The 22,526-nt window shown below is 44.3% G+C and overlaps 1 protein-coding gene across 1 annotated transcript in view; it reads left to right on the forward strand.

The window, feature by feature from the left end:
- PTGES3L (prostaglandin E synthase 3 like) overlaps window positions 1–22,526 on the forward strand; it is a 75,771-nt gene that overhangs the window by 37,489 nt on the left and 15,756 nt on the right. The window contains exons 3-5 of the mRNA XM_086924065.1: window positions 2,369–2,435; window positions 3,479–3,577; window positions 15,001–15,090. Of these exons, the coding sequence (XP_086780191.1) occupies window positions 2,369–2,435; window positions 3,479–3,577; window positions 15,001–15,090 (256 nt within the window). The remainder of the gene's footprint in view (window positions 1–2,368; window positions 2,436–3,478; window positions 3,578–15,000; window positions 15,091–22,526) is intronic.

Below are 22,526 nucleotides of genomic sequence, written 5' to 3' on the forward strand. Positions count from 1 at the left end.
CAAGCATAAGAAATTAACTGCTACAATCGTAAGACAGGTTGCCAAATATAATGCATACAGTAAATAGGGTAGAATAAAATAATACTGTAAGAGCATTGTGTGGTTCCTAAACCATAGATAAATACATACATAAATAACAGAGGCTAAAAGTACTCAACTGGTGCTTCTAAAATACGCCTACCCCGATGTACCTAACCTAAGCTCAGTACGAGGGAAGAAGTAAGTGAGGTGTAGCAGGAATGTAGTATTCTTTTGCCAAGAATCTGTCCAAGATTTCTCTTAGGGTCTAATCAGCTCCGTACCTTGATTTGGAATGAAGAAGGTCAGGCTCAGGACTCAATTTCCCAACAACCCGCAAGGGTAGCTTGGAAACACTGGAGCTGGATTTTTCGGCAGGAGAAAAGACAGCGTCTCTCTCAGTGCATCTGCTGGAGGGTCAGTTTCCTTCGGCACTTGCCATAGCAGGGCGCGTCGGGCAAGTAGATAGTCTAACTGCTCCAAAACACCATGTATTTGCTATGGCAAGTGTGGGCATATTTATACAATGATGGTACAGAGTTTGACGTAAAGGTGGACATAATAACGTCATCAAAAGTCTCAGTTCTTTGAAAACTCCATGAGTTCTTGGACAAGTCAGTGTTCGAGCAAGGGGAAGTCCCTAGCTGCTGAAGCCGAGTTTTCCAAGAAATCGTTGTAGATTTTCAGAACTAGTGGAAGTAGCCCTGCCGTATTTGGACTGCATGAGCTATGTCGTTAATATGGTTATGATTCTTATGCCTCTATAAGGATATGGTGATTTATACCTATATAAGGGCATGAATCAGGAAAATTACAATAGGGCCCTAAATTGCTATACAGCAATAAGGTGGATCGAAGGTATTGTAAGCTAGATGGTGTACACACTGGTAGGAGCTCGGTTTTCAAAACCTACAGCTGCCTCTAGTTCCAAGCTCATATATATCCTGCAGAGGCACATAACACTCAGCTTTTGCAAGGAGAAGAAACATGAAATGAGGTTTGATTATATACAATCACTAATTACACAAGGTCATTTAATTGTTACCTTTTGTAATTTTCCAAATTATGGGTATTGTAACCTGTTGGTGTCATGCTGAGGATCTTGCTGGTGCATTGTGGGTAATCTGTGACACCACCATCTCAAAAATAGTTGCTTGCAGATCACTTTTTTATTCAAACACTACTTGGTCAAATCAGCAGGCATTCAGAACACGATCCTTGCCAAGACTTTGGCTGTTGCCACCTGTTGATCCATTATAGTACAGGATTTTGGATGTCCAGGTGCTCTTCCTGCATTTTAGGATAACATAACCCAATGCCATCTAGTCAACCCATTTCTTTGCCTGTTCTTTGACCAGTGAAAGGGTTTATGATGTGGATAAAGAATGTAACAACGAAAAGAAAGTTTAGAAGAATTAAAAAAAAACATAATATCATAAGTAAATAATGATGTTAAAAACTGAAAAAATGAAGTATCAGGTGGTGGGATTTGTTTAGGTGAAGTAGAAAAGTCAACTATAGATACGTAAAGAACAGAGATGGTGATTGGACCGTAGATACATAAGATACAGAGTCCGATGCATAGTTGGAAGTGGGAGATATCACTGGTTACCTAAGCACATAGAGTAGTGCAACAGATGAGGAAGTGGGTGGGAGAGAGCAGTGATGCAGGGATCTTGGAGCTGGGAGTTAAAAGAGGTTGAACAGCGAGGTAACAGGAACATAGAGTCAGGGACCGGATGAGGAGGGTGTTAAGGGGACACCATATAAATAGGGTCCCGAAGACAGGGGCAGGGAAGGGCAACAGTAAGTAGTCAACATGCGGACAGGAAGAAAGGAACAATAGAAGGAATACATGCAGCCGCAGTCCGTACAGGTAACAGCAGTGGGGTAGTGGGGACGCGTGGGGGGGTGTTTCGAGGGACGATGCAGAGGGAAAATTAAATAAATTATTAATATTCCCTCTGCATCGTCCCTCGAAATCCCCCTCTCCCCACGCGGCCCCACTGCCCTACCACTGTTACCTGCATGGACCGCGGCTGAATTCATGAGAAAGAAATCGTTATAAACAGTCCTGCAAGCGGAGACCGCTAGGATAGTAAATTATCAGTTCTACAGCTGAGGGAGGGGAGAGCAGGAAGAAGATAGTGAGATTGTAAAGGCAGGAAAAAAGAGTATGGGGATCCTATTCAGCAAACATAAACATGATCCTAGAAACTACTGATAGGAGATTATGTGCAAATTCTTGTCAAATAAGAAAATAAGTTGTCCTAAGCATCCTGTGGGCAGCATGTGATGTTACTTGATAGGTATGAACTCAGGTATTAATGTTTTTCATTTCCTTCCACAGTTGCAAAAATGAAGATGGCATTGAGATGTATAACGAAATCATGCTCTATGACTTGGTGCAACCAAAGGTAAGGTCAATCTGCTGTGTGGTTGATTGTGTATAACGGAGATACAGCTTGTTGCTTATGTATATGCATAAATGGAATAGGTCTTCTATTTGCCTAAGTTCACGCTTTATATCTATTACTAATCAAATACATTAATAGAATGAAGGAATAGTGTTTTTCTTTATACAAATGTTGCTGGGTGAAATGGATACCGCACATTTGCTGGTTAATGGGGGACCCCTAGTTTGAGAGGCGCTCGGTGTTTTGGGTAAGAAAGGCAAAATCTTATTGAGTGTGAATGGCGAGAAAATGCACGTCAGGCAATATGAGAATGTGCGCAGGTGCAATCAGAATGCTAAAACTAATGGAGTAGACCCTGGATTAGTTCATAGCAAGGTCTGGATCCTTTTCACACCTTAACTATGATAGACATATATCGGAGGTAGTCTAGGAATTGCTGCATCATAATCTAGTCGCATTCCTATTTGCACCAATAATCATCCTGATCTCTACCTGCCCGCCACGGGAAAAGCATAGTGGGTGATTGCACTAGTCTCTGATTGAGGGCCTTATCTGGAGTTTGGCAGATGAGGTACTCTTTCAAAACATGGTGGATATCCCGTCCGACGTATTACAGGTGTGCTTTAGCCTATGGCACGTGTAATACGCAGACGGAATATGCGCCACGTTTTGACGGAGTATCCTGTCCACCAAACTCTACATAAGGCCCAGAGTCTTTCCAGAGTTCAATTCACCATCAGATGAAAAAATTGTGCTTGGAGTCATTGATTCTGCTTCAGTGTGTGAAGTAAAGGTCACAGATTTGAATGCTGGGCAGTCTGATTCAGTATGTGAGATTGGGAGGGTCAATAATGTGAATGCCATAGCGGTTGGTAGAAGTAACAGTGGAAATTAGAATACCTAATATCCTAGCTACGTGATATAAACACCCAAGGTATTGTCCGAACACCAGACACACTTTACCATTCACATGGAAATCTGACATAAATTCAGTAGTCCAACTCTCCTGTTTGAAATGATCACTGTCTTGTGTTTTTTAATAGGATTCCCGGGAACGGCGCTCTGATAGATCCATCACTTGTTTTTTGAGGAAACGAAAAGAGAAAGTGCCATGGCCACGACTTACAAAAGATACGACTAAGGTATGCCACCTCTGCCACTCCGCTTTGATGAGGACGTGACAAGCAGTCAGGGGTGTTTACTGTTGGCCTGTAAGGACTAGAGCACTATCAGATTTTCTGCATAGCCACTGAATATGTGACTTATTCCAATGTATTTGCACTGTATTTACATTTATGCCATGTGGATAGCTAGACAATCTGGCATTGATCTGGCCTCATAGAACAACACATGATACATTTGAATCTAGTTATTTATCGATAGTGGTCTGTCACAATTTATCTTTTAATGATTTTATTTCCTTGTATTGTTCTAATACAATTATTTTGTAGGGTTTGTCAACTCTGAAAAGCACAACATGGGGTAGTGAGAGGGACATTTCTCTCTTTCAAGAAACTCGTAAAAACACATCTTTTTCCTAGGACTGCATCTTCTTAATCCCAAATTCCAGTAGGATGTATGGCAGGATTTTCATCAGTCAAAGCGCCAGGATACCCGTGGGGTGACAGATACGCGCTATAAAAGATTATAAATACATACATACATACATACATACATTAGATCAAGTCTAAATCATGTTTGTATGCTTAATGACTATCTCTTAAAAAAAGAAACTGTTTACATTTCTCTGGTCAAATATTTGGCAGTAGCGGCCGGTAATTTTAGCCGGTATGGGGTCTAGGGCCATACACGCATACATATACACTGACTCACACCCATGCAATCACACTTTTCGCACACACATCCATTCACAAAACTCACTCACAAACACACATGCATTCATATGTACATTCACGCACCAAAGTCACCATTCATTTATTTATGTTATGATGATGCTAGACAGCTATAGAGCAGCACCAAAAGGCATAGGCCAAGCCAATGGGTCCCAAAGGAAAAACATATTGGCTATGCCAATGCTTGTTTTTCACTGTGGACGCAAACAATCTTGTATGCATGCCTGCAATTGCACACAAACACACACATATGCAGTGTAGGATATCCTCTGACACGCTGCTTTGCCAATGTGCCTGTAACCTCGCTTCTAGAGAGGCCTTGTTGAACACTGGACTCGTTAGCATTAGGTTAGGCTGCCAGTGAAGTGTGCCCGGCAGGGTTCATGTTAAATCGGAAGTACTTTTTTCCACTCGAACTATTTACATCACTTTCAATTTCCCTAATTTCAATTGAAATTATAACTAACATCAAACTAAATGTATTCTTATGAATTCCAATTGTTTACTCCCAGGTACAATTTCCGAATCTATACCAAACAGTTCCTGTATTTTGATTTAAATAATTGAAATTCTCAATATTTTTCCATTTGTTTTTGCAAATAAACCCACTCTAGATAACTGCCTCACTAGATAGTTATTGGAGAAAATGTGTTGATGCATTCATTTTGACTCAGGCGCCCCATGCCGCATCTTGGTTCACGCCTCCGAGAAGACAAAGAACTTAGGCTACCCTAACCTATCGTCAAACCATAACTAAAAAGTATACTAAGGAATCGTGAACAACTTGCAGAAAGTTGGGAGTAGACGAGTGGTGCAGTCAGTTGGAAAAAGGACCACATGTTTGCACTGTGCATGAAGCCTCATTTGCAAAACTGCATGCTTTTCTGGAGCATGACTAGAGGTCACCTTTGGAGTGTGGTGAAAAGCTCTGGCTGCATATCTGGAGTTATGGCAAGTACAAGAGGCCACATTTGGAATATTGTTGCCAGCCCTATAAGCCACATCTGGAATACCGTGTCCATTCTGTAGACCTTTTCTGGAATATTGAGACCAGTTTGAGGGTGTTTTTATCTGCAAAATCCAGTCCATTTCGAAGTCTGCAGTTCAGCATCCCACATCTAGATCATTGTTATCAGCTTTGGAGGCCTTATGTGGAGTATTGGGTCCAGGTCTGAAAACCACATCTGTGATAGCTGCCACCAGAACTTCGTTTGGAGTTCTAAAGACCTTACACAGGCTAATGTTTCCCTTTCTGACAGCCTCATCTTGAGTATTTGGGTCCAGTTCAGGAGGCCGCATCTGGAGTAATGTGACTAACCTGAAAACCTCACCTAAAGTATTGCACCCAAGCAAGGAAGATACTTCTGAAATACTATGCATAGTTCACAAAGCATCTCCTGGACCTGAAAGTGAAGTCTGGCAGCCTGATACGAAACATTGAAGCGGTGCTGTGTCATCATCTGGACCACATTGTGCAGTTCCGGCAACGAACTCTGAATCTCATCAGTCTAATTCCAACTCAGTACTATATTTCAAACATTTTATGTCATGTACCAGCACAATGCGTGGTAGGGACCAGTTTGCCAGAGAAAGAACAGCTAAACGTTAAGAGGATCACTGAGCCCCTTTTTGAGGCTTTACCACACAACAAAGCAACATGCACAAATGTACATTTTCAATGAGGAATACACAGTTTTCCCCCATATATTCCATATAAAGTTCCAAAACATCAAATTGAATGGCGCGTTACTTAAAACAGGTCTTCAAACTTAGTCAAAGGAGGGAGATCTCGCAATTATGTTCCACGACCACTGAACCATTTTGTTTCATAGTGTGATGCAGTTGTCAAACACCATGTAAAATCATCATCAGCGTGACTGATACCAAGTATTCAGAGCTTCGTTTTTCTCCAGCTAAGTCCTAATACATAAAAACAAACATAATTTCAATGCTAGAGTGAGTAAAAAAGGTAGTGTGGCTGAATGTACTTTATCGCATATGTGGTTTTATGGACTACAATATTGAAAGTGTTTGCAAAAGTATTATGGAAAGCAGGATAGACAGTTCAGTGTCTGAGTGAAAACTTGTAGATTTGGAGGTCAGTAGTTAAAATGCCATCAGGACTGGTCCAGCCTTTCATTCCTATTAGGTTAATAAGACAAGTGCCAATGAATTTTGCAATAATGAAATTTGTTTTTAAGTAGTCTTAGACTGGAGATTGCTGATATTTTTAGTTCTACTCAGAGAATATTCTTATGCCAGGGCCAAAAACACAGTTGAAGCCCTGAGTGCAAAGATGTGCTCTTGGAATCGATTGTGCAAATGACTGTGCTCATGGAACTGAGTGATGTTGTTGTGCTGTAGAGTTCTGTAGTCAAAAAGATTTTGAGAGGAAGGGATACAAAGATACTAAAGTAGCTTGTGTTGACCGTGAGGCAACCTAGGTCCCAGCACGCTGATGTGTGGCAACCAGGAGGATGTGGGGACAGCGATTGAAACATTCTGCAAGCTGGAAATCACATCAACATGAGAAAAGGCTTTAGGTGGTTTCCTGCTGTAGGTGTAAATCCAAGGGTGAAAGGAAGTGCAGCACACATATCAAAGATGGAGGCCCATGTTGGCAATTGAAATAGTATTTGAGATGCACACAATGATATGGAATTCTCTAGGGGTTGCGGGTCCTCCCAGGATCAATGATCTGCTCATGTTGGCAAAGTGGCTAAGGGGTTCTATCTGGGCCCTATCAGGACAACTAAATTGGACATTTTTAGAGTATGATGATCTTCACATGGTGCAGGAAAGCCCAGCAGGTAAGCACATATGAGTGGCAGACACTGGGTGGGGTAAAGCAGTGAACTCTGAGGTGCTCAGTTAAAGCAGCACAATGCAACAGTTGAATCACATGCGCAGGGAGCTCACACAGGGTATTCACACTTATGGATGTGGAGCACGATGTAAGGCTCTGGGGTAATAACTCAGCAGTGAAAATTCCCGTCTGTCTTGATGCTCAGAAACAGAGCAAAAACTACTGGATTGGGGGCTCTCCAGTGTGACTGGCAGTGGCGGTAGTCAGACCCCATGGAAGCCAGATGGCCTTGTACAGGGAGTTCTATGCTCACCTCATTACTCAGGCTTCCTCTCTCCAGGTTTCTTGGCCCTTCCCCATGTCAGAGCAGAATGAAGACTTACTTTGGTGAACCTGCCTGTCTTCCCAGAATGTTGGGATAATTTAGATAGTAAACGTTGTATTGCCTGTGCCCAGGTGGGGACCATGTAAGCTGTGGAAGAGGGTTTCGCTGACAAATCTGGCATATGCAGAGACTCTCCTCCCAGAAAGATAGACCCGCAGGAGCCACTTGTAAGGACTTGTTTTTGTGAAACCAACATGGTATCAATCAGATTGGAATAAAAAGCGAATGAAAGCAAAAACAAAGGTAAAAAATACTTTTTTTTTTTAAAACCTCACTCCCCAACCTAGTTGATGATATGCTTCATCATAGGGTTCCCACCCGAGTGGCCGAATGCCTCTCGGGTGTGCTACGACGCATGATTACAGCAGAGCAAGTTTGGTTTGTGCAAGGTGAGTGAATGGTGAGGAAGTAAATTAAGATTGCCTTTATTATTCACTGAAACTTTATGCTGGAATAATAAGGCAAGATTAAAACAAATCTATTAGGCTCAATTGGCTTTTGACATCCTTTGGTGTATTTAAATGACAAAGTAAGGTCTACATGCTTAAGTCTCAGGGTGCAGAATTAAAAGGCTTTCTTCAGGACCAGTACTGAGACGAGAGGTATGAACTCACTAAGGTGCAACCGTCACTGTGTCATAGATAAACCGCAAACTTACGGTTCAGCGCTCAGCATTTTCTGAAAGGTATTAAATCTGTAAGAGAAAACAATATATCACAGTATACAGTTTATTCTATTACCTGCGTGGTGATGCGGACATGCCCTGGGTGATGATCCATACACGCTACAGCGCTAGCAACAACATTCAAATATGCCCGGTCCCAAAACTCACTTATCGTTGGGATCCCCAGCCGGGCAAACATTAGGTGCGAGAGGCGGGCGTTTGAGCTCGACGAAGTAAGTAATATTAGCAGGCTTATAGCTAACATTGGCTATCTGATTCTCTTAAATGAGACTGATGCCTTACAATGCTATTTTGCTCTTTATCCAATTTCAGAGTGTGACTATAGCCAATGTCCCCTGAAGGGATCCAGGGGGTAAGACTAATTAACGTCCCATGTAAGCCTCAAACTTTGTTCTCGTCCATGTTTGTATGATAGGAAGCACCACATGTGTGTGATGCTCCACTTGTCTTTCCTTAAATTCACGATCTTTGGGTCATTTTAAATAAGGCGAATCCGAAAGTTTCGGTCTTTTGCCTTAACTCAGTGATTCCTCCACAATGCATTGTGTAGTGTGGATGACAAAAAAAAGGGGTTGCATTGTTCATAATTTCCCTCTCTAAAGATAATTACCACGGAATCAATCCAAAGGTGTGGGTGTGCAACACGTGTGCACAACACTTGAGAAGATAGTCACCATAGTCAGGATAGCTTATCGGACGTTCTGAACAGCACAAATGAAAGCACAGGTATACCTACTTTGCTGAGATACGTCCTTCAGTAATAGAATAAACTGTATACTGGGATATGTTGTTTTCTCTTTCAAATTTAATACCTTTCAGAAAATGCTGGGAGGTTGAACCGTAAGTTTGCGGTTTATCTATGACACAGTGATGGGTGCACCTTAGTGAGTGCATACCTCTCGTGTCAGTACTGGTCCTGAAGAAAGCCTTGCAATTCTGCACCCTGAGGCTGAAACATGTAGACCTGACTTTGTCACTTAAATACACCAATGGATGTCAAAGGCCAATTGAACCCAATAGGACATCTTCTTTTGTTTCAATCTTGCCTTATTATTCCAGCATAAAGTTTCAGCGAATAATAAAGGCAATCTTGATTCACTTCTTCACCATTCATTCACCTTGCACAAACCAAACCTGCTCCGCTGTAATCAGGCGTCGTAGCACACCCGAGAGGCATTCGGACGCTCGGGTGGGAACCCTATGGTGTAGCATAACGCCAACTAGGTTGGTGAGTGTGGCCTTTTTGGAAAAAAATGTATTTTTACTTTATTTGCTTTCATTCGCTTCTATTCTAATTGGAATTACTCCTTCTCTTGACGTTATTATTGATTCTTTAAGGGGACCGATAGTGGTTCCATTCTACCCTTTCTCTCTTTTTGTATGATTATATTTATCAATCAGATTGGACCAGACTGGAAATAAAAGCCCAGGACCAGATTGGTTGTGCCCAAGGTACACGTAGCATACTAAATTGAGCTTACGTTAGATGTGCCTGACTTATAAGTCACTATTTGTAGGTCTCGCTCCTGCGTTGCAGTGCGCAGAATTGCCCGCACAGCGAGAGACCTCTTGAGGGGGGTTTGAAAACGGACCTAGGAATCGCACACGCTCGTGCGTGTGCTTTTCCTTTTGGCCCACGCGAATGGCCTTTGCGTGCGTGCGTCTTTTTATTAAAGACAGCACGCAATTGGCCAAAGGCGGGCGCATTACTCCGCCTACATCCTAATGGTGTCTACTACGCGCACCGGTCGTCATGTGGTTTCAATTATCGGGCCCAGACACGGGCATGATAATTGAAACCACATGAATCGCTGATGCGCGCGCGCGTGCACCACTCGTAGGCTTGTTTGTTTTGGATCCATTTCACAGGGAAGCAACTAAATGAAAGAAGGAAAGAGAGATGGGCTGCTCGCGCGCACCACTCTATTTTTTGTCACCGTGAGATATATGAAGAGCCTGATATTTTCTTTACTCTTTTTTAACCACCGGTTAGCATTTTGATGTTTTCCTAATTCTGCCTAGCAGCTGCCTGAAGACTGTACGTGCACTTTAGGCACAGCTTGTTATTACGTGGCTTGTCTGCTTGATTTATTGGCGAGGTGTGTTTGGAAGAGCATTTCTAAAGGCGGAAGGATATGTAAGGAAGTAAGTATCTGACGGAGTCAAGCAAGCAGAGATAATATGTAACCACCCCTGAAATGCAAACTATTCCGGCAAGCAAAAGATGCAATTATGTTTAAGAAGCACTTTTTGGATCCGGACATGTGGAGCAGTCTCTGTATAGGGTTTGCGGTTGTATTTAAACATGGGTGTGTTGGCAAAGAAGGCAACGATAGAGGCGAGTTTAATGAAAACACATGTGTTTCCACTATACGCAAGATGTCGATGGCAGTGGCGTAATGTAAATGGAAGAGGCCCCCTGCAGAACATGAAGGGGCCCTTTAGTCCACATATCTCACAGATATTTATTGGCTGTGAGCTGAGTGGAGCCCCCCTGAAGCTATGGTGGGTCAGCGCGGGTCTGCACAGTGCCGCAGGGACTTGCGTTACCCCTTTTAGTCGAGGGGGCCTTCAGGCCTCTATGTCCTGCACCATGCCGTGTTGCCCACGGATGTCTTATATCCCCACTCCCCCCACACCCGCTTGTTGTCTCAGTGTTCCAGCATAGCGGCCCAGAAGAAAAGAGAACTCGAGCACAGATGCCAGTTTGTGCCATGTTTTGTGTAACTCCTGAAAATCGCTGCTCATGCGTATACCATGAGTAGTGGAACTACAAACCCCAATAGCATTTTGATGTTGATTTAAAAGCCACCATTCTCTTTAAATGACAGCTATGCCTACTTCACAACAACATTTCTATAGCACTTACTACCCCTTTGTGGTATGCTGAGCGTTTGCCTACATCGGTAGCACGCTACACCGTGTACAAGAGCGGTGTCTTCGGTTTGAGGCTACGTGAGCCGTGTTTCTACGTCCCATGTGATCACCACCGTGGCGTGGGGTATGGGGCTATTTGTAGAAGATCTTGGATCCCAGCACAAAGAGGTACCTCCTCTGCATGCTGGACTGAAACCCACAACAGGAGCATGTGGGCAGCCCGCTGTGGATCTTCTGTGTAACATGTTTGGGGCTTCAAGTGATCGGAGAGGATGTAGAGCAGTTTTTAAATTCTAGAAGGAGTTGCTCAGAATTAAATGTCTGCTACATACCACTCTTTTACTGTGCCCTTTGCCTAGATGTCTTTCAAGTTCTCTTCAGTTGCAGCGTGTCTCCGTCAATTGCATCAACTGCTGTTTCCACAGAGGAGACCTCCTTCTCAATGCTAGAAAAAGCGTGCTGAAAGTGCTGGCGGAACACAAGGATATTGGTTTTACCCTGAAATGGCCTGCCACCCTCCTTATCTCCAGTACCCCTCCCAGCCATTTCCTGTGACCACAAAAGTAGCCTTGGGATAAAAGGGCACTTGTCTCTTTTTTTGTTTTTCCTCTTTGTGAGTCATTGTGCTGCAAACTCACTTCCAGAGCTGGACAATGGCCCTATAGGAGACCAACATTGACGTATGCAGGCTCCCAATATGCAGCTCTTCTGCAATGTTCCGCATGGAATCTTTAACAGGATCTGTCTATGTGCCATGCCTGTGCCACAGATCGTACCGTTCCCCAAGACCGTTTTCTGCATCACAGCCCTGGTGGCAGAATAGGCAGCCAGCGGGATATCTGGCAGGCTCCCTAGTCCTCTATTTTGCCAATACAGCCGCTCGTATCCCTCGTCATAGCCCTTCAGATCCTCCCTCTTGCCACGCCTCTCACTCCTGTGGCCCGGGCGAAGTGTCTTGTGCTATCTTGGCCATCGCAGGTTCTGGGGTGACTGTACTGCTCCTGATCTTTCTGGCTCGCATGAGAAAAAAAGCGCTTTCCTCAAGTCCCAAAGGGCACAATTGCTCCTTGCACTTGCAGAGTCACAGTTGGGCTTCTTCTCATAGTCCTGGACTGCTGCACCCTGCCCAGAAAGGTAGAACCGTGCCAGGGCCCCTTGGAGACAACCCTCTTGGGTGCCCATTTAGCCACTCCCATGGGTTTTTAGATTTCGAATTTACTTCAGACATTGAGGTGGTGGGGTATAGCACACTATCACCATTCTCCCTAATTTCCCAAGAGCCTTCACACTTCTAGAATATTGTATCCGTTCTCCCTGTCAGTAACACATTGACACAGGTCAGTAGGGGTTGATGAGACTATGGTGCTACTCCAGCTCCCTTGCCCTTCTGCAGTATCATGGCCACCATATTTCTGAGGAGGCAGCCATTTTTTTAATGTGCCATGTTTCAATCTGTAAGGATGTACTTACAGACTGAACACCTAGGTACAGAGTGTATACGTATATCGACTGATAAAGGTGTTGGTCGCTGGAGTTGCGGTCTAAATTGAGCAGTTGCATGTTTGTAGAGATGAGGTGAAACCAAACATCTACAGTCCCATTAAAGTGAAAGTTTATACAGACCCCGGTTCTCTCATATACTGACGGCGGGCGTGGTCAAGAATTCATTTTAGACTATTTCCTATGTAGTAGCATGCCTTGTCAAAGGGGCTAGGAATTGTGATCGCCTCAATCTCCTTACAACAGATCTACACTGATGCCAGAATTGACTTCCACATCACACATACAACGTGTACAGATGTGCATGGCAAGCTCAGTTACCCGAAGAATGCATTATCTACCACAGAAGGATTAATGGAATCGAAGAAAAGTTCCCCCTTCTATTCGAATTTCCGAAAGCCAAATCCTTGAAGCAGGTCTTCTTCACTCAAGCACCACAAATTAGGAACCGTGAGAAACGTAAGACTTAACTCAAACTTATTTCCTTTGCACTGGACCTAAAACGAAACTGTTCAGAGTCCTTGACTTCACAAAAAATGTTTTTTTGTTGTCTTTGTTGTTCCTTGTTCGACACAGGTGTTGGAGCTTTGGTCAAGCAGAGGATGCCAGGAACCTCTCCCTCTCCGAACCAGCAGCCCACCAGGGGAACTAAATCACCGCTTGTCACTTCACTGGTCACCTTAAGTTATTTTAAGAGTCAAAACTGAGATTTGTAATTGCAAACAGCTTTCTACAGCAAGTGCATAATCCGCCTGAGCTATTTTACCACTGTTAGGGTCTTAGACTTGCCAGATAGGCTAATCTGTGCAGCTATCATAAATTGTAGTCTGTCGCAAATCAAGTTGGGCCGAAAAGCTTTGATATCAATTTTTCAGTTTTTTGTGGTTTTATTTAAGAGCAAAGTTTGTGCATATGTACTGGCAGGCCATTGACTGTCTGTCTTTTACTCCGCTCTGCATAATACAGCCCTTTCAAGACCCTGCCTTGCTTGACACCTCCATCTTTCTACTCCTTCCCCTCCTACAACATTTGTGGGTTCCAAAAGTAACTTTTCCCATTTCAAGGGCCACTATTTTCTCTTTTACTGTACTCCCACGGTTTTTTTGAAATGACAGTTGTTCACTTTTGACTTAAAAAAAAAAATCTCTTTCCATCCTTGTAACACAGATTAAGATGGCTGATGCAGTTTAATGGAGTTTGTGTTGAGTACTCACAGGTATGCCGCTAAGGCACTGTACATATTAAAGGACAGGTGACCCTTGTATTTGGTGCAAGAGGAGGGCAAGGCCCTTGTGTTCACAGAGGTCTGGACTATGCGCGCAAGTCTAGTCAAACAACAGATTCCTTGTTGTTGACCGTTATCTGCTCTATATTATTGCATATAGCTCGATTAATATGGGTGCCTTTGCGTGCGAGGAGTCTATTTATTGTTGCAAATAAAAAAGCAAAAGTAAAAAGCAAAGGTATTTTCAATGCCAACAGCTCTAACTTTAACAAATGCGAGACCTATTGCATTGCAAATGCTTGTTGTTAGTTTTTAGCGAACATACATACTCACTTGGTCAGATGTGTGTACACAGAAAACTAGGGTTTGATGGTCAGAATGAGTTACGTGATATTTGTAAGCAATATGGCACATTAAGTTGAATGCTCTTTATAAAGAGTAAGCATATCTTGGCACACTTAATATCCTTTCTTAAATGTATTTGTGATAGGTTTCGAATCCTTGTCTTACCTAATTTATTTTTGCAGGAACTGAATTGATATATTTGTGAATCCTTTTGGCCTTGTGATGCCTTTTTTAATATATGTTACTCGTTTTTATTTTTTATTATGGATTTTAAAACATGGCAAGTCTTGTATGGTTGGTCTGTAATTTCCCAAACAATTTCGTAATACTTGAGAGACAATTTCAAATGAATTTGTACGTTTTATTAAATTTCTATTCCAAATGTTTTTATATTGTACCTTTTATGCATCTATTGAACTGAAAGAAAGGAAATATGATGAACAGTTAAGTGTAAGTATAAGGTGACTAGGTGACTCCCTATCACATGGATACCATATGTTGGGTGTTCATTAATATTTAACGAGTGTTGTAGGCTTTGTAAACTTTAACACCAAAATGTGATAGTTCAAGAAAGATATCTGGTGATCCTTCCTCATGGGATCATCTTGGCTAACTGCATCTTAAGTTATGGGTGCTCCCGCTTCTAGGGTCCAGATAAGCGCCCAGTCCAGAAGACACAATAATGCAATCATGCTAACAAGATCCAAAAAAGGCTTCTGTTTGTTGTCCATTTGCCGCAGACACATATCATGGCCCACAATAGAACCGCACGATATTTCTTTGATGATCTCATGTATTAAGATTCTTTTTTAAAGCACCATATATTCTTTTTTTGCCTTATTTGTGTACTGGATGCCATGTTGATTGATTTCTCTGTTTTTGTTTGCAGCCGGCTTGGCTGTCAGTGGATTTCGATAACTGGCGAGACTGGGCTGGTGAAGAGGAAGGAGAGATGGCCCAAGCGGAAGAATATTTAAATGTGGGTACCTTGTACATTTAATTTTTTTATTCATTTTGTTTCTGTCCTTTTGTTACACCAATGATTTTTACCACAATAAGGGCTGAAAAAAGGAGGGGGGCATTAGACACAAATAAAACAAACCGTTGGATAACAGGATGGGGCTAAGGTTTGTGGGCTTAAATAGCTCGTAGAAAATTAATCTGGGTGCCGAAAAGGGGTGCAAATAATCTGACTGTGGCATCTGTAAATTTTTAGGCTTATCAGAAGGGGGTTGAGGACATGATCTACCAACTGTGTGAAACGATTTTTTAGTGTAGATAACAATGAATTACAGAGAGTATTATACTGATTTTGAACCTTTGTCACTTAATTACTCTAACCGAATGTTTATGCCAGAATTAGAAAGGCTCCTTCACTCCAGTACTGCATTCTTTCTGGAGTTACCAGACTTTCTGAATATTTCTTGCTGTTTGGAGTCATTTTGAAGCAGTACTTACAACGCTGCTAGCTTATATGACCAACCTCTACTTACATAGTGAAACCTCAACATCATTGCAATGTTCGAAATGTTATACATGCTATAGCAAAAAATTAAAAAGGTGCAAATGAACATTGGTATTTCTTGGATGATAATCTTTCACATCAAGCCCAGCTCCAAATGCCCAAAATATGGGGGTCATTACGATTGCGGTGAATCCGCATACTCCGGGCCAGCGGAAGCCACCGCTGGCCCGGACTATGCGGATTCACCGCGGCGGACACACAAATGACCCCCAGCCAGATTAGGATGGCTGGGGGGGCATTTTTACGTCCGCCGCTTTTCCGCCGCGGTCGGCTTCCAACCGCGGCGGAAAAGCTCTAACATGGCTGGCGGTGTCTATCAGACACCGCCAGCCATATTAGGATTTGAATTTTGGAATGCCTTTCCGCGGCGGCAATGCCGCCATGAAAAGGCATACGGATTTTTCTTTGGGAGGCCGTTGCGGGCCCCCCGGGTGAAGGGGGGGGGTGGGAGTTATGTTATGTTATGTTATGTTATTTGGTTTTTGTATAGCGCACGGATGCCGCAGCAAAGTGGCGTCCCGGCGCTTGGAGAATAACAACACAACACGACAGAAAAAGTAATGGAAATTAAAAAGGTGGGCCTAAGTTGTAGCAAAAAGGAAGGTTTTAAGTGCCTTCCTGAAAGGAAGCAGCTCAGGAATGGAGCGCAATGGAGCCGGCAGAGAGTTCCAGAGGGCTGCTGCCATCACTGAAAAGGAGCGGCCGCCCAGCCTTGATTTTTTAAACCGTGGCACTATAGCCAGATTGGATCCGGCAGAGCGAAGAGCTCTGGTGGGAACATAGTGCTGGATGGTCTGTGCAAGGATAGAAGGGGAGGCAGTTTTGAGAATTTTGAAGGTTAAGCAGAGAGCTTTAAACCTAATTCTCTGCCCCACCGGCAGCCAATGAAGATCCTGAATGGTCCGACGAGCCGAGACAAACTTAGGAAGGCCAACAAGCATCCTAGCCGCCGCATTCTGGACCCTCTGTAGGCGAGATAGCTCAGCCTGGTTTAGGCCCAAAAACAAGGAACTGGCATAATCCAGTCTAGTTAGAACCAGGGCTTGAACAATAATCTGTCTAGTCTCCGCATCGAAAAACTTGAAGATAGGTCGGAGACACTGCAGAGTACCAAAACAAGTACCGGCCACTCGTTTTGTATGGGACGTGAAAGAAAGCTTATTGTCAAACCACACCCCAAGGTTTCTAACCTCTGCCACAGGGGTGGGGACAGGGCCAAGATCGGACGGCCACCACTGATCTCCCCATAATTCACTTTCCCTACCAAAAATAATGACCTCGGTCTTAGAGGCATTAAGTTGAAGCCGATTGTTAGCCAACCAACCAGCCAGAGCTTTAAGGGCTGACTGAAAGGTGGGAGCATCCATGTTGGAATCGCCATTGAGTGCCACCGCCAGCTGAGTGTCATCGGCGTATGACACTAAGGAGAGACCAAAGCTGTGGGCTACCTCCGCTAATGGCTGGACATATAAATTAAACAAGGTAGGGCTTAGGGCCGACCCTTGGGGGACACCCTGGAGTATAGGGCGAGGGGCAGAAACAAAAGGAGGAGTGGAAACCTTAAAAGCTCGATCTTGAAGGAAGGAGCGGAACCACTCAAGTGCCACCTCTCCGACTCCAGCTTCCATCAGGCGGTGTAGCAGAATCTGGTGAGACACGGTGTCGAATGCGGCACTGAGATCCAATAGGATCAGTGCCGCCGTCTGACCCAGATCCAGCAAGTGCCTGATGTGTTCCACCACAGCCAGGAGGGCAGTCTCTGTGCTGTGGCCTGCACGAAATCCATTTTGGGAATTATCCAATATATTAGCTTCCTGCAGATGAGAGGATAGTATAGCATTAGCGTGAGCTTCTGCCAGTTTAGCTGGCCAAGGAAGAAGGGATATGGGTCGGTAGTGTTCGGGCTTGGTCGGATCAAGGGCGGGTTTTTTAAGAATCGGAATCACCGTCGCCTGTTTCCAAGCTTTGGGGACACTACCCGAGCTGAAGGATAAGTTAATAAGGCCATGCAAAGCAGGATAGCAGCCTTCAGCGAATTCCCGAAATTGATTGGGTCTCATGGGGTCGTCCGGGGAGCCGGATTTGACTTTAGTCGTCAGGGCAATAAATTCATCCAAGGTCGGGCTCGGAATGATCAGCAGTGGTTTATGGACCAGAGATATAGAGCTAGTCGCTGCAATGGGGAGCTGGGCAAACGACTTGTAGATAGCCTCCACCTTTTCTACAAAAAATATGGCTAAGTTCTCACAATGTGACATGGAAGGTTGGAAAGCGGCAGTATCAATCCTTTTGCCAGTAAGGTCCTTACACACCCTGAAAATGACCTTGGTGGGGTTGGTACTATTTTTTATCTCCAAGGAGTAGAACGCAGCCCTGGCCGTGCATATGGCCCGATGATACACTCTAGTGCAGGCCCTATAGGCTGCCTTGAGGTCAGTATCATACGTTTTACGCCATGCGCGTTCTGCCTTTTTACAGGAGATTTTAAGTGTTTTAAGCGAGTCATTGTACCAGGGGTTGGAGGGACTAGATCTAGTCTTGCTCCACTTAGCCGGAATAAGTAAGTCAAGTGAGTGATTTAACCAGTCACAAAAACAGTCATAGCCGCTAGAAACTTCAGTAGGGGGTGAAGGATGAAATTTCAACAGGAGCTGATGGAAATGCTCTAGATTTAAGTTTCTCCAAGGGCGTCTAAGACTGGCAGAGGACTTGTTCTTTGATGAAGAAGAGGGAGTTGTGATATGAAATTCAATAAGGTGATGGTCAGTCCATGCCATAGGCCTGGGATGAAGTACTGTGATGTTCGAAGAGAGGTTGGTCAGAATGGGATCTAATAGATGACCGCCTGTATGGGTTGGAAATTGTACCAATTGAGTCAGTTGGAATGCCTCCATGTCAGCCAGCAAACTATGGATCGAGTTTGAGAAAGGAGCATCCATATGCAGGTTGAGGTCGCCGATAACCGTGAAGTTGGCGGTTTTCAGGGCCAAAGAGGAAATCACCTCAGGGAGGCTTTGACGAAACGCGGCATCGGGCCCAGGTGGTCTATAGATTAGAAGTCCCGTGAATGTGAAATGGGGATTCACTGATATGTTGAAGAGAGCACTCTCGCAACCAGCTATGGTGACAGGTTTCCAAATGCAGGGATAACAGGTTTTTATCGCAACTGCAATGCCTCCTCCTCTGGTTTTGCGTGGGAGGGAGTGCATAATGTAACCCGCAGGGAGTGCTAGATTAATGACCGCCATGGATTGGTCATGTAACCAGGTTTCCGTAAAAAAGAAAATGTCCGGATTATCATCTGAAATCAAAGAAAAGACTTCTTGGGAGTGACAAGACATAGATCTAACATTCAGATGAAATACTTTAAGGGTGGATTGATTGACTATGCCTGTAGTGTCTGTCGGTAAAATAGTAGGCGGGGGCTTCGACTGAAAACTGTTAATACACAGTGGCAGAGGAAGTTTAAATGAGCAAGTAGGGCATTGATAAGGACCACTAAGAGGATCCAAGGAGCCAGCGCAGGAGTCACATACCTGATGCCGTAAAAGACGCAGATTCTTTGCAGATATCATGCTACAAGATCCAGAGTCCCCTGCCCTAGCCCTGCCTTAGCGCTGACGGGCGCAGACGGGCAGGACTCTGGCGAGACTCAGGCGTAGCGAAGGCGCGACCGCTGCGCTAGACCGCTACGTCAGAAGCGAGCATTAAATAGGCGAGTGGCGGAACAAGCGCTAGCGCGCTAACCCCCAGCAGGAAGGAACCAGCCTTCTCAAGATGGCGACGTCACGAAGGAATCACGTGACTCGAGGAACCCGGGAGCCCGGACCCGCTAAGTAGCGGTGCTTTACTTTGTATTATAGTGCAGTAAGGGCCAGGGGGGGGTCGCAGCAATGGCGAGGATAAAACCAAGGTAAAATAACACAGGTTAAAGAAAATACAAAAGAGGGTTTTTAAAAGCGAGCATAAGCCACAGCGCAACGCTGTTCAAATAAATGCACTAAGCGCAATAGGGACGCGGTGGTCACCTTCTCCAGGCTGACCCCGAGTAACAGCTCACCTTAAATAGGCGAGTGGCGGAACAAGCGCTAGCGCGCTAACCCCCAGCAGGAAGGAACCAGCCTTCTCAAGATGGCGACGTCACGAAGGAATCACGTGACTCGAGGAACCCGGGAGCCCGGACCCGCTAAGTAGCGGTGCTTTACTTTGTATTATAGTGCAGTAAGGGCCAGGGGGGGGTCGCAGCAATGGCGAGGATAAAACCAAGGTAAAATAACACAGGTTAAAGAAAATACAAAAGAGGGTTTTTAAAAGCGAGCATAAGCCACAGCGCAACGCTGTTCAAATAAATGCACTAAGCGCAATAGGGACGCGGTGGTCACCTTCTCCAGGCTGACCCCGAGTAACAGCTCACCTTAAATAGGCGAGTGGCGGAACAAGCGCTAGCGCGCTAACCCCCAGCAGGAAGGAACCAGCCTTCTCAAGATGGCGACGTCACGAAGGAATCACGTGACTCGAGGAACCCGGGAGCCCGGACCCGCTAAGTAGCGGTGCTTTACTTTGTATTATAGTGCAGTAAGGGCCAGGGGGGGGTCGCAGCAATGGCGAGGATAAAACACATGGGGGGTACCTATGGTACCCCCCTGCATTTGCATGCACAAAGCGACAGGCACCGCGCGGTGCCTGCCGCTTTGTGCATGCAAATGCACTGATTGCATTTTTAACATTGCGCCGGTTGCTGCTTCATGCAGCACCCGCCGCAATGTTAAACATACAGGATGTGACCGCCAGGGTGGCGGCCACATCCTAATTTGTACGGAGGGACCGCCGCTGCCCCTGCGGACGGTCCCTCCTCCTCTGGGGTGGCGGACGGGCGCAGGTCCGTCCGCCATCGTAATACGGCCTATTATTGGCAGGCTGGTTCTCTCATACTACTTTGAGTTTTACATACTGAATTTATTGCAGGAAAAATGCAACACTAAACATACCTTTTGGCATTTTCTGTCAAGAGCACCCCCTTTGAAATGTGTGACTTTCTTTCAAGGCTCTACATAGTATATTTTGTTGTTATTTTATTGTAGTCCTTCCGACCTCACACCACCATCTCAGTAACCTGCAGGAGTCCTCTAATCACATTTTCGGCATGTTCAGAGCAGGCGGTAACCCTGGGCAGAAGAGTTCTGGAATTGGTCAGACCCTGTGGGAAAGACTTGTTGATTCGGGGTCTCACAGGTTATTCCTCATTCTGGGGACTTAGGGAGCTAGAGTTAGGCGGGAGAAACCAATTGAATTGGCCATATCAGAGGCACCAGGTTTTCAGATTATGTATGTATAACATTTCTATGTTGTCCGTGTTCTTATGTGTGATATTTCAGTGCAATATCTGGGCCACTTTAAATAACCCTTTATATCGAGGACTGGATGCAGAGAAAGTCTTTTGAGCATCCCTTTGATTGTCTGAGGAATGTGTGAGTTCTCCAGAAAGCCACGGTGTCACTTTTTGCAGAATAATATACATGAAAGTTGTCACGTGCTTGCTTATGAGGGTCCTGCATTGGAGGAAAAAAGCAGAAAGGGTAAAAAGAAATCTTGGCAATCTTGTAGTTCTTGGATTGAAGATAAAGGCAACACTGGAGTAATCAGCAAGACACCAAACTTCTCCTGACATCAGGAAAGAGAAAATAATTAAGAAAGACCAGGAGTAGAATCAAGATTAATACAATCTAAACTGATAGAAGCCAAAATCAGGGACAAAAATAGTATAAAGCGATGAAGACTGAGCCAAGAAACCCGAAACCGAGAGGCACTGAGATACAGCTATCATTTATAATGCTTCCTTTATATGTACTTAAAACAGGAACAGATATCAAAAGAAAAGACTCTACTATATATTGGATTGGGAACCTCAGACAGAAGTCCTCTAATGGACTTCCCACTTTCTTGAGAAGTGTGGTTGCCACAGTCTAGGAAGTCATGGCATCCGTTTCGTTCAGCAATGAAGAAGCCGCCCATGATCGATATCCACCATGCTGTGCTAGATTTTGAAGTTTTGAAGATTTTGAAGATTTTTGAAGTCCTGCTGTTTCACTCCAGGCTCCCTGTAATCAGTGCAATATCTCTCTAGGCTACTGCAAGCCCAGAAGCATCAGACCCAGCCAGGTGGTGAGGACACTAGACTGACAACACATCTGACAAACACTTGACAGCTTGGTCGTTGATCCGCTCCTGGTCCCATGCACATTAAAAGGGAAGGGTCATTACATTACATTATAAACTAAGGGCGATTCTCCTTACATCCAGTTTCACATTCCCAGAACGCATTATGATGCTCTCACTGAAAAAAAAGTATTACAAAGTGGCCTGGAAGTATTACAAATAGTGCAAAATAAATCTTTATTGTTAGGCCTTGTGTGAAAGCACAGTGCCAAAGTGACTTCATGTTATGTGTGACAGCAGCCAGTCCTGTTTTGACAACACACACCTCCCTTACCATGTCTATTGATCAATAGTTTCACTGTAATGATGGATGATTTTAAAGTACAGGAAGATATTATGATGATAACCTCTGCATTTAATTTGGTAAGAGGTAACTACACTTGTTCCTGCCAAATTAAGGCATTGTGTCCCGCTGCTTTTTGCACTTTTCCTCAAGTATTTTAAAACATCCTTATTTAGCAGAGCTTGATGTTTTTAACTTTTTCTATTATCTTTGTAAATTCAGGGGTGGCTGGTAGGGTACGGTGGCGGGTAGGAGGGTAGGAATAAAAACAAGTTACCTGCGAACGCCAATGCCACCACTGCCTCTCCTCTGTCCTCTTCTCTGGAACGGAACCACCCAGTCTCCCAACCAATCACGACACTGCATTATGGCAGCGTTGTGATTGGTCTGA

The sequence above is a fragment of the Lissotriton vulgaris genome, chromosome 5 (genome assembly GCF_964263255.1).
Source record: "Lissotriton vulgaris chromosome 5, aLisVul1.2, whole genome shotgun sequence".
Classification (NCBI taxonomy): Eukaryota; Metazoa; Chordata; class Amphibia; order Caudata; family Salamandridae; genus Lissotriton; species Lissotriton vulgaris.